General features: G+C 33.2%; 1 protein-coding gene across 1 annotated transcript; it reads right to left on the bottom strand.

Annotated features, from left to right (window-relative positions):
- Window positions 1-983: 983 nt before the first annotated feature.
- LOC105342194 (uncharacterized) lies at window positions 984-8356 on the bottom strand. The gene is made up of 2 exons (XM_034449007.2): window positions 8223-8356; window positions 984-2842 (listed from the first exon to the last, which is right to left on the bottom strand). The coding sequence occupies exon 2, from the start codon at window positions 2828-2830 to the stop codon at window positions 1286-1288; it is 1545 nt and encodes a 514-aa protein (XP_034304898.2). The 5' UTR covers window positions 2831-2842; window positions 8223-8356; the 3' UTR covers window positions 984-1285.
- Window positions 8357-11241: the final 2885 nt, after the last annotated feature.

Consider the following 11241-nt stretch of genomic DNA (forward strand, 5'->3'; position numbering starts at 1 on the left):
GAATTGACTCGAACGAGGAACAGTTGTTGATGTTTGATAAAACAAACACTAGGGTAGCCTTTTGATTCGAAATTGAAAATAGTGAATAAGGATGCTTACTGGTGGTGGAATAAAAGTCTTATGAAACATTATTTCGGTAAGTTCTTGTTTATAAACACAACCAGAGCGCTGTTTTCATCTCGTCGTCAGGATGAACTCCGTGATAGTTGACGTAATTTGCAGTTTTATAAACTTCACAAAGCAAATTGAAAGTTGGAAGTGGGCTAAACTTATCAAAAATCTCGACAAACAAGAAAAAAGGGTCTTGTGGTTACGGTTATGAATAACTTTGAAAAAAAAGTGTGGGGGGGGCCCCCCCCCCAAAAAAAAACAAAAACTCGCAATATAGCCCCCCGGTTCCGACGCCTGTCCTACGCAGTTATGTGTTTTCCTTCATATTTGTAATTTAAATCTTTGACAAAATCAATTTTATATTAATTTTTGTAGTAGATATAGTTATGTTGAAAGTACTAGGCCTAACTGTTAGCAAATCTTAGAAAATATGTCGTTGAAGCGTTGAAGCGAGGGGTTGTGTCAAAAATAGTTCGGACCGGAAGTATTTGATAAAGCATCACCCGTTTGATGTAGCAAAGGTTTATCACATGGGTAATATACACAACACGTATGAGATAAAAATAAATACCAAATTCAAAGCCCTAAATAAATGTGTATACTGTGCGACCGATTATACATGGTATTAAACCATTTGCCCTTTAAGATTCATGAATCACAAACTGGAAACAATATACGTGTGTGGTACAGTAACAGTATTGATGTCTTCTTAGTCTACATCTGTTAATTCAGCTGTTCTTTTTTTCCTCCCTAATACGGATCAAAAAACTAAAATCTTTTCTAATTTAGAGATATTAGCAAAGCTAAGTAATCCATTATTAATTGCTGCGGAACACTTAAAGATTTTTCTTTTGAAGAACACAGCTTATACGTTTTGGTATAAACATATTTATTGTATATATAAATTAAAAAATATACAGTGGGTTTGAACACAAGTTATGAGAACTTACTACATTTCATCATTAATGCAATCAACTGACACACTATAAATGCTCACAAAGGCTCAGGAGTCTCCTAATATTGGTTGGAGGTGGCCCTTTGGGAAACACCCTGCCTATAAGATATCTCTACCGCATGTCCTCATCAGTCATCCAAGATACAAAAATACATTTCTTCATGAAAACAATGACATTTAAACCCAACAACACATTACCAACTCATTTTTCATAAGAAATCACTCATGCATAAGATTGATATTTACAAAATACACTTCCATTCCATAAGACAGTGTTTCGCTGTTTGTGTACAGAGGAGCCTGAGGGTTTTGGTGGGCCCAGAATAGTCTAAAACCAGCTTCGTAAAGTTTCCTCATAGTACCCAGGTCGTAATAACTATGGGTCTCCATACATAGCTGAACAACATTTTTTAAAGCTCCCGAATCAATAATCTCTGGTAGACTCTGCCTTTCATGGCCTTCAATATCGATTTTTAAAACGTCTATTCTTTTGTCCGTATGGCCTAATTCTTTCATTATTGTCTGTAAATTTTTTATTTTCCACTTTGAATCTTTCACCGTTATCTCGCTAACTTTCGCACCGAGCCCGACGTTATAAAACATGATACGATCGGAATACCTGAAGTCGTCTGTATCCATACTGGGGTCAAACGAGAAGACGTCACATCCGTAAGTGTTTGCTATGTCCTCGTCAAATGAAAAGTCCCAGCTTATTCCTATTGAATACACGATACACGGGTGTTTTGGACGGAACTGGACATCGTGGCAAACATCCCACCCACCGTCCACGATATTACCCAGGCGAACCATCTGCTTACACAGGTACTGGTGTTTTAGGATATACCTAGCGTATCTTTCCTGATACTTCAGCACTTCATCCTTAGTCAGGGCGGTGGTGCCAACTGGAGCTTCTTTCGGCAAATCTACTTTTACAGAGGAAGTTCCAGTCATATTCGATGTATTTGGAGGTTTTAAGTACATATTTATAGTAAAACAGTTTGATGTTCTGCGATTGCTGAACTCGTTTTTAACAAATTCCCAATTCCTATCAAACCAATATATTTCGTAGTTAGAGTCCCGCAATTCTCGCAGAGCTTTCAGCACACTCAGATATTCATCTCGAGTTCCCCGACTCTCATCCAAATGAATTTCAAAAATGATTTGCTTTATTTGAGCTCTTTTAATAGTTTGGCTCATTTCAAATAAGAATGGGAAATCTTTCACGGTTATTTTAAGTATCAGAACACTGATTTCATTGACGTAATTACTCACAATCTGAGTGAGTCCTAGAATTTTGGTACTTTTTCTGGCAACCAAGCCCTCTCCATAAAACACCACATTACATCGGTATTTAGCGTAGATCTGTTTGACGAATCTGTCGCTAAGGTCATGGTTATAACTGTATATAACACATTTACCCTTGCTGGGTGCGACACCGGGGTCCACACATATTCGAACGCCACCGTAATCAATGTTTCCGAAACGCTTTGGCATCGTGCACAAGCTTTGAAGGGAAGTGACGTAGCGTTTGTAGAGACACGATAGCCCCTCTTTTGACATCTGGAATAGTAGCAAGTCAGCAGGAATAACGAATTCAAAGTCTAGAGATAAACAGTGGTCAGTTATACCGGAGTAAGCACTGCGGTGATGGAAAAACCAAACGGTGAGAATGATCAGTACCGATAAAATAAGTCCTCCTCTGTAGGGGTTTTTGGCGAGACGAAGACATGTTTGTGTGTGTGCTGACATCCTGATGGAAGACATCTTTATCTTTGTCTGTAAAATATAAATTATATATTCATAATGTATTAAACATGTAACTTCCATTGAGGACCAAAAACTAATTTGAATAGAATGAAATGTAATCTACCATTTAAAACAATACATATGAGCTACCAATTCAAAGATTAGAACTGTCCTAATGGGACTTATACCCCCGTAAGGCTAATTTCAAATGGGACAAATAATTGAATTGAATAATAAAGGTTTGGAACTCATACAAATAAAAAAAGCATTCCAGAATAGTAAAAAAAATTTAGTTAACAAAGAAAAATTAAAATCAAAATTGTCAGAATTTCACTGGTAATACATATGTATAACTGTAATACATTTACAAACTTATGTATCTGATGATATTTTTTTTATTTTTTTGTTTTAAAGAAAAACCAACAAAATGACAATAACCCCTCCCTTTGCAGTAAATGGAAATACTGGTAGCCAAGCAATGCTCTTCTGTTGATAAAACTTACAATATCTTTCTAATAAAAGTCCTGACAGATGCAATTAGTTGTTTCAAATTTTCCTCACTTTCTCCTATAGTGCAACGGAACTCCATATCAGAAATTTGATCCCATAGGACTATGATTTTCTTTGATGAGCTTGTTAAATTTTGTAAACTCCCAAAACATTACCATAATTACCATACTATGTAATAATATGTAAAAAAGAAAATTTAATATTACGAACAATTTTAAAATTGCCAAAGCACTATAATCATATCAGTAATTTTGAATTTCATTTAAATTGAGGGGCTGATTCTCTTATTCGCTCAAAACCATTTCAAGCACATGGTACATGAGGACAAAAATAACATTAAAATATACATATAAATTGGTCAGAGGTAAACATATATTAATATAAAGGTTATAGAGTTAGGAAAAGTTATACAAAGTGAAACTCATGGAGGACAGACTACCTCCCAAAGTATATACAGGTAAAGTCTACCTGTGTCCCCTTAGAGGGCCCCATAAATGCCTTGACCAATTATTTTTTTTAATTGAGGAGTAGGCGTTCGGAGAACACACCAAATTGAGGCCCTATAGGGTTACTTCATCAATTTACTTTACTAATAGATTTAAACAACTTCTAAAAATAGTTAACTTCTTCATTAATAATGATATTATTTATTTCCTTATAATGATAGAAACTTTTGGTTTACATGAAACAGTTTTAATCTAGCCCCAAAACCACCGCCCATTTTAAAGATTATCAATTTTCCTTAAACACATGCTCCATCTAAACCATGGCTCAGATAATGGCCCCCTTGGGACAAATGAATTCAGTCACACTTGTCTTTGATGTTCTTATTAGCTCCTAAGAATTTATCATTGACAAACAAAAAGTTTGCATTGTCAGTTGATAGAATACTTATAAAAAAATTAATTTAGTTAAGACATTAAGACAAAAATCCTCCATCTGGATGTATTTATATAAATATATTTTAGAGTGTTTTAATACTATTAATTAATAAATAAAATCTGTAAGGATTACCTCCCTTACTTTCAACATCAGTGTTCAATATATATAAAGAATAAGGAAAATGAAAACTGTCATAAAATCATTAAATCTTGTCTGAACTTACAGACAGACGGACAGGGTGAAACCAATATACCCCCCTAAACTTCGTTTGCGGGGGTATAATAATACCAATTAATTTCAATGCTTAAAAAAAGGTTTACACTTAGTCTAATAAAGAAACAACGGCGATCACTTTGTTTTTTCAGTATTTTAATGTCTTCGAAGATTTTTCCACACTAAATAAGAAAGTACATATAGAATAATTCATATGAGTGTTGTCAATATATGTATATTTTTACATGTATAATGTTAAACGATAAAATGCAATAAATGTGGTTTTTTTGTGAAAATGTAAAGTTGCATTCCTTCGATAACAGCATCGTATTCCTATATACATACGGCATAGATGCATAATTAAGATGATGGTCACCCGATGAACATACATATGATTTTGATGCATGGGTAGTCAATTTACATACCTCTATATGCCAGATAAAAATCTCAAAGTAAACAAAAAATCACCAAGGTAAATATAAAGATAGGATTTAAAACCAGAAGATAAATAAAGCGCCAATTAAATGAATTTGAAAAATGACATGTTAAATCTTTTTTGGATTCAGAATGTAAAAGACATTGGCGCTATTAAATAAAGAATTCAAGTTTCAACTTGTCAAGAAATACAATGTACGAATATTGAGTCAATTACAAAACCCGTGTAGTTCTCTTTGTAGACGCTAGTCAAATAATTCAAAGTCAAAACATCTTTACACGCCTCGGCTTTGATTTAGGACAAACCCACTGTATTCTCAGATCTAAAAGTCTGGCCCGTATGGAATAGTTTTGCAAGTTTTCCTTGAGGCTTAATATATGCTTTGATTAAATTTTTATGGATAAATGTATGTCTTAGTCCTAAAATACTTTCATACCTTATCAGAAGGATTTTTAAATGGCTACTAATTTACTGTTGTCGAGTATCATCTTAACCTATCCTTCCTCAGCCAAACACATTTCATATACATTCATACACATCCACGTGAGCAATTCCGTTGCTTTAAAAAAATAATATAATAAATAAGTATTAGCAATGAGTATAAATTGTGCTCTTGTATGTTAGGTTCGCTGGACTCCATGTACTGTATAATTGGCGTTGAGCTATTATTTTTTGTTCAATTTAAATGGAAGCAACAAAAGGGACTTATCAAAACAAACGCTGGCCACTGAATGTAATTTTTCAACTTGATCGATCAAATGGATACAATGATCAGCCTACCACAGCCCTGAAAAAACCCAGTCCATTTAAATTGATATTTTACCTTCCAGACTGGTAACAAAGTATATAATACGTCGTGGGTTTTTTTTGTATTTAGGTCAACTCATTTAATCATTCATACCCCTAGAATATAGCATCACTCTATAACCTTTAAGAAATATAATTTACAACGGTTACGGCCGGTGTGCGGCGTCAATCATTGACATTTTATAAAAAAGATTTTGGATTAATTGTGGTGGACATAATAAGCATTCTGTTAAGAAAAATGAGCCCGAGAGCAATCGGCATTGAACCTGAAGTGCACCCTATAACCGACATCGAAGCATCACTGTTATTAATAGCACATTCAAAACAATATCAGGCATGTAGACAAGTACTATCTATATGTATATTGTCCGCACACAGGTCAACTCATGTATTGATTAGCAGATGCCGCTCCATGGCAACCGATCTTGAAATAATTTGTCTCTCGTCTAAGCAAGAATTAATGGCTGACATTACAAACAGAAAAGAATGCTTTTTTTTTCACAGCTTTTAAAATGCATGCAAAACACATCTAAAATGCTGTTTGTCTTAAAAAAAAACCCCACGAATTAATCTGCATGTGTTTCAAATATGTACGTTAATTAACAAGCAATCTAATTACAGCTATAGTGATATAAAACCTAACGCAATACCGCCTTACCTCTCTGTTAAGAAACGCTCCGGGCTCTACTCGATCTCCACACACAGAGTGCAATCCCAAAATATTTCAGATCAAATCGATCAATAGATTCCGAGCGGCCATTGGCGGGATTTAACACCGACGGGCCACAAAGAATTCTCCATTATTTTCAAAATAGCCGAAGAATTCACACCCTGTTACGGCCCACTGAGTTCTAGCCTATATGTCTGTGAAGTGCATGTAACTAATTAGTCCTAAGGGAGATAATTCCCAATAGTTAATATAATCCGGAGGTTGCCCGGTATATGGCTGTTCGATACATAGTGCATGTCAGCACTGTACTATAGCGACAGGAAGCATTGAAATTCACACAGGCCGTCCTGTCTAACAACCCCCCCCCCCCCCCCCAAACCCTCTCCACATGTTTCTACAGTTTAGTCAGGCAAGCTTTTTGGAAAGCTATTACTTGTTTGAACCTCAACATTCCAACAGCAGGGTAGTTGGGGGTTTCACTATACATAATGAAGGCTTCTTTCATCATCCGACGAGGAGACGATGCAAATTGAATTTAAATACATGTACCTGCATATAGATGTCGATTTGTGTATTGTATTGCCAATCTGCGAAACTCCACAAAAATTGTTAAAAAGTTAAAAATTATCTACAACAACTAAATCAATAAAACTGCGAATCTCTTAAGGTATCTCACTCCTCATGTTTTGATTTCATTGCGCAGATGATCATTATATTTTAAATGAATATGATTTTATTTATTTAATCATCACAGATAGATTATTATTTCATAATTACACAACATTCATAAAGAAAATCCATTTGAAATCAAGAAACAAACAAGTTTTTTGGGGAACTATTTTTTCGTGCGGAAGGTTTTTTAGACGAAAATGACAGAATCAAGCAATTTTATGAATTTTCAATATACATTTCTTTTTATTATACTTTATTCATTATTCACATTTTTAACATTTGATAGGTTTGTAACATATTTTATAGGTTCTGTGTGACATGTACAACATCAAATCTTGAAAATGCGATAGCCGTTTAGCATAAAATAATGCAAATATATAGAACATGTCTGAATTTTTTTAAGCCAGATTTTGCGAGAAGTTTACCTTTGAAGCCCTATATCTAAAATTTGACATCACTGACCCCCATGTTATATTATGTCAAAATGATACTGAATACATATCTAGGCAAACTGGATACATCTTATAAAATTCTTGATATTCAAAAAGTTTTTATTTCAAATCAAATTGTAACTATTATAGAAATTGTCTATTTTAAGTGCAAAAAGGTCACACAAAAATTTATGCAGCTTCGTACAATTTTTTTTCGTAATCCCTCTATTCAGTGTGACCATTGTACATAATTAAAAACAATATTTGAAGAAATAAGTTCGCTTAATCAAAAATACTGACAACAAATCCTAATCAGGATGAAATTGCATTTTAGGTGCGAAAAGGTCAAATTAAATAGGCCATAACTCAGAGGGATGGATACTGACCCCCCATTATCTTTGTATTTTTTAAGTATGTTTTGTCTACAGATTTCAATGATATACTTCTCAAGAAAATCTTGATACAACAACATTGAGGAGTGGGATACCTTAAAAAAAGTTACTTTAATAGTAATAAATACATTATATACATATGCCCTGTAACATCTTCCCCATTCAAGGGTTACTGATCCGCATCGCTTCTCACTTACTCACTTTGTGAGGAGCGGTGCGGATCAACCCTTGACTTGGAAAGATGGCCCTGTAAATAAATAATGTTTTCTTAAAATGTAATAATTTGTATTAGCATATTACAGAAATGTATGGATAAGCTAGAAGTACATATGCACGTACATGTATACGCGAAGAGCATCTTCCTTGTATTGTCGATAGAGGACATTTAAGTACTAACCTTTTTTGTAGATATAAGAGCGTAGCCCGCTGTGAAATTCAGTACAGTATATACTTCATGGTACGTGTAATAAAATTTGAATTTCCTTCCGGATGATGAGCAGGGCCTTGAATGAAGTTTTTTCCCCCCATTCTTACAATAACACGCTGATATATTTGTATATTATTATTACCATTACCACGGACATTACAAAGTACTTGCAAATAATCGATTTTATAATACTAGTTAAAATGTGACTATTTTCAAGATATTTATATACCGGGTATATTTTCTTTGAAAAACAATGCCTTTATTTTTTTACAATTTAATTCAATTCAGTTTATTCGCTCAAACCATGAAATGTGAATTCAATCATTATATACAGTTCAAAGGTTTTATAAATGAATGGATAAGTAGTAGATAAATAGTAAATAAGCATAAATATTCAATATATACAATGAAGATAGGAAAAAGTATAGTAATATAGGACAGACTATTATATCAGACTGTATATCTTGATAATAAAATAACATAATTCTTTCAGATTTGAAACATTAATACAATACGTGAGTTCACAAAACTTAAAAGTATTTGGCGCTTAACAGTATTTATTATCAAGATATTTATGTCTAAATGTCAATAGCTCTTTACATTCAAGAATATAATGGAATTCATTGCAATTTGACCTGAATTACAAAGTTTACACACTCTTTGGTTTAAAGGAATATTGTACCATCTCCCAGTCTCCACTTTGAGATGGTGATTTGAGGTTCTAAATTTCATAAAAATATTTATACATTATATAAAATCTTTATAATATTGTATTATATAGATTTTATATAATCTATCTAGAGGCATCGTTTTTCAAAGAAAATATATATGAATATCTTGAAAAAAGTCATTTTTTTTTTTAGAAACTATTTACATTTGCAAATATGTTTCCTGATATGAATCTATCGAACAGCGAAAACGTTCAATTCTGTGTGAACTTTTTCATGACGTCCCATTGATCATAGCACAATCTAATCGCTTGAAATATCATAAACAAAAAATCTCGATAATTTTAACAATTCTAAACGATTTGGTTTTTTTTCAAAAGTAAATATAAGTAATAAGCAGCAATTTTGAAAAGTTCACCGTAATATGAACTTGGTTGGTACGCGACCAAATCTCTGAGAAGCTATTCAATAAACAGTATGTTAAAAAGTTCACTAGGATATGAACTTGGTTGACATGCGACCTATTTATGTCAAAATGCAAGTTATTTATGATAATATGCGAGAACGGAGTATAGAGGGTGGCATAGATATCTTGCAAGTCTACATAGATAACTAGCATGCCCACAAAAATAAGTTGCATGATATCATAAATATGCTGTATCTTGCATCTTTGTCAGAGTCCAGCATTAGTTAGTCATTTTACCCATATAAAGTCAGATTTTCTTAAAAGATTCGAAACTTCCATGTCAACAAATTATCTTGCATGTAGACATAGTTATCCTGCATTTAGATACAATTATCTTGCATGCATGTTGACATAATTTATCTTGCATGTGGGGGCAGAAATACTTACACTGTGTTTGAATGCATGTATATCTCTTGCTAACCGTCTAATTAAATTGCAAATGAGAAACTTAACGAGAGAGAGAGAGAGAGAGAGAGAGAGAGAGAGAGAGAGAGAGAGAGAGAGAGAGAGAGAGAGAGAGAGAGAGAGAGAGAGATGAATCAGGAACGTGAACAGGTGATCTGAAATCTGATAACACCGACTAACTTTTTACGGGCCGCCGGAAGGCGGTCCGTTATTACCGTCTTCCTTGGAAGACGGTATAAAGAGTTCAAATAATTTACAGTCTCCGGACTGTGCACTTCCTCTCCTTTGTGATTGGTAGAAAAATACATGATGAGAAAATTTACAATTATTTCATTGGTTGATATAATGCTCGGCACAAGGGAGACAATTTTCTGATGATCGTTTTTACGTACGACTTAACCATTTTTGTAGATTTCAAATCTTAAAAAGTAAGAAAACGAAAGAACAATAAAAATGACTCTTAGTGAAATTCAGGCTTTCATTTTTCTATTAACTAGTTTAAAGCAATATTCTGTAACATCTATTGAAATAATTTGTTTTTTTTTGTTCTGATTATACAAATACCAATAAATTTCATACGGTATGGCTAATATCAGAAAACAAGTTTGTATATTAGACACGGGGAAACTAATATCAGTAAAACTGAATGATACTGAATGCAGTTGTATTAACTTTAATTTTACTACAGTGATTCAACCCTTACTAAGATCTCTTTTTTCTACTACAGTCAATTTCAAATAAATAAAACGCTGAAAATAATTTTTAGTTTGAAGCACGCACGCTTAAAAGGCACATATCTAAAAAAAAACAAAGTTCGGCACGCTATTGCATGGAGAAGAGGGCGACATTTATATAAAAAATAATTAAATTGTCTTTGATATCTTATTGCTGTTAAGAGTTTGCTCTAAAGACGGGTAGCTGTTTTAAAAAAGCTAAACTTGTTTGATATATATTTAAATATTGTTACTGCGTTTCTGCGGGATAGTTCTTCTTTAATAGAATTAATATTTTGCTTCTTTTTATAAATTGAAAGTAAATTTGCATGTAGAAATATGTTTTATGTCTTTTAAAAAATATCACACATTTTTTGTTTTACTCGTAAATGAAAAAAAGGTCATACTTACATGTAGTAGAGTGTCGTGTTTGGCGCGTTTTTATCGAGACTATAATCTATTCGGAAAATTTCGGAGTTCTTTATTCTTTTCAAAACAATGATCGGGATCGGTATGCGGGACATACTAAAGACCTGAAATACTAAAGACCCGAATGTCATTAAATTTTATATAAATGATATACATGTATTTGAATTTCTATGTGCTGTGTCAAGTAAAATGACTTTGTGTGTGTATTTATTATATTTCCATGTAAAATGTGGTAAAATGTGGTAGAAAATATCATGAAGTGACATCCATTTCAAATATTTACGCAAAAATATGACAGAAATGAAAAT

Source organism: Magallana gigas, chromosome 4 (assembly GCF_963853765.1).
Source record: "Magallana gigas chromosome 4, xbMagGiga1.1, whole genome shotgun sequence".
Lineage (NCBI taxonomy): Eukaryota > Metazoa > Mollusca > Bivalvia > Ostreida > Ostreidae > Magallana > Magallana gigas.

Coding starts and splice junctions, on each gene's coding strand:
- LOC105342194 (XM_034449007.2), bottom strand. CDS start 2,830: ATGTCTTCCATCAGGATGTCAGCACACACACAAACATGTCTTCGTCTC.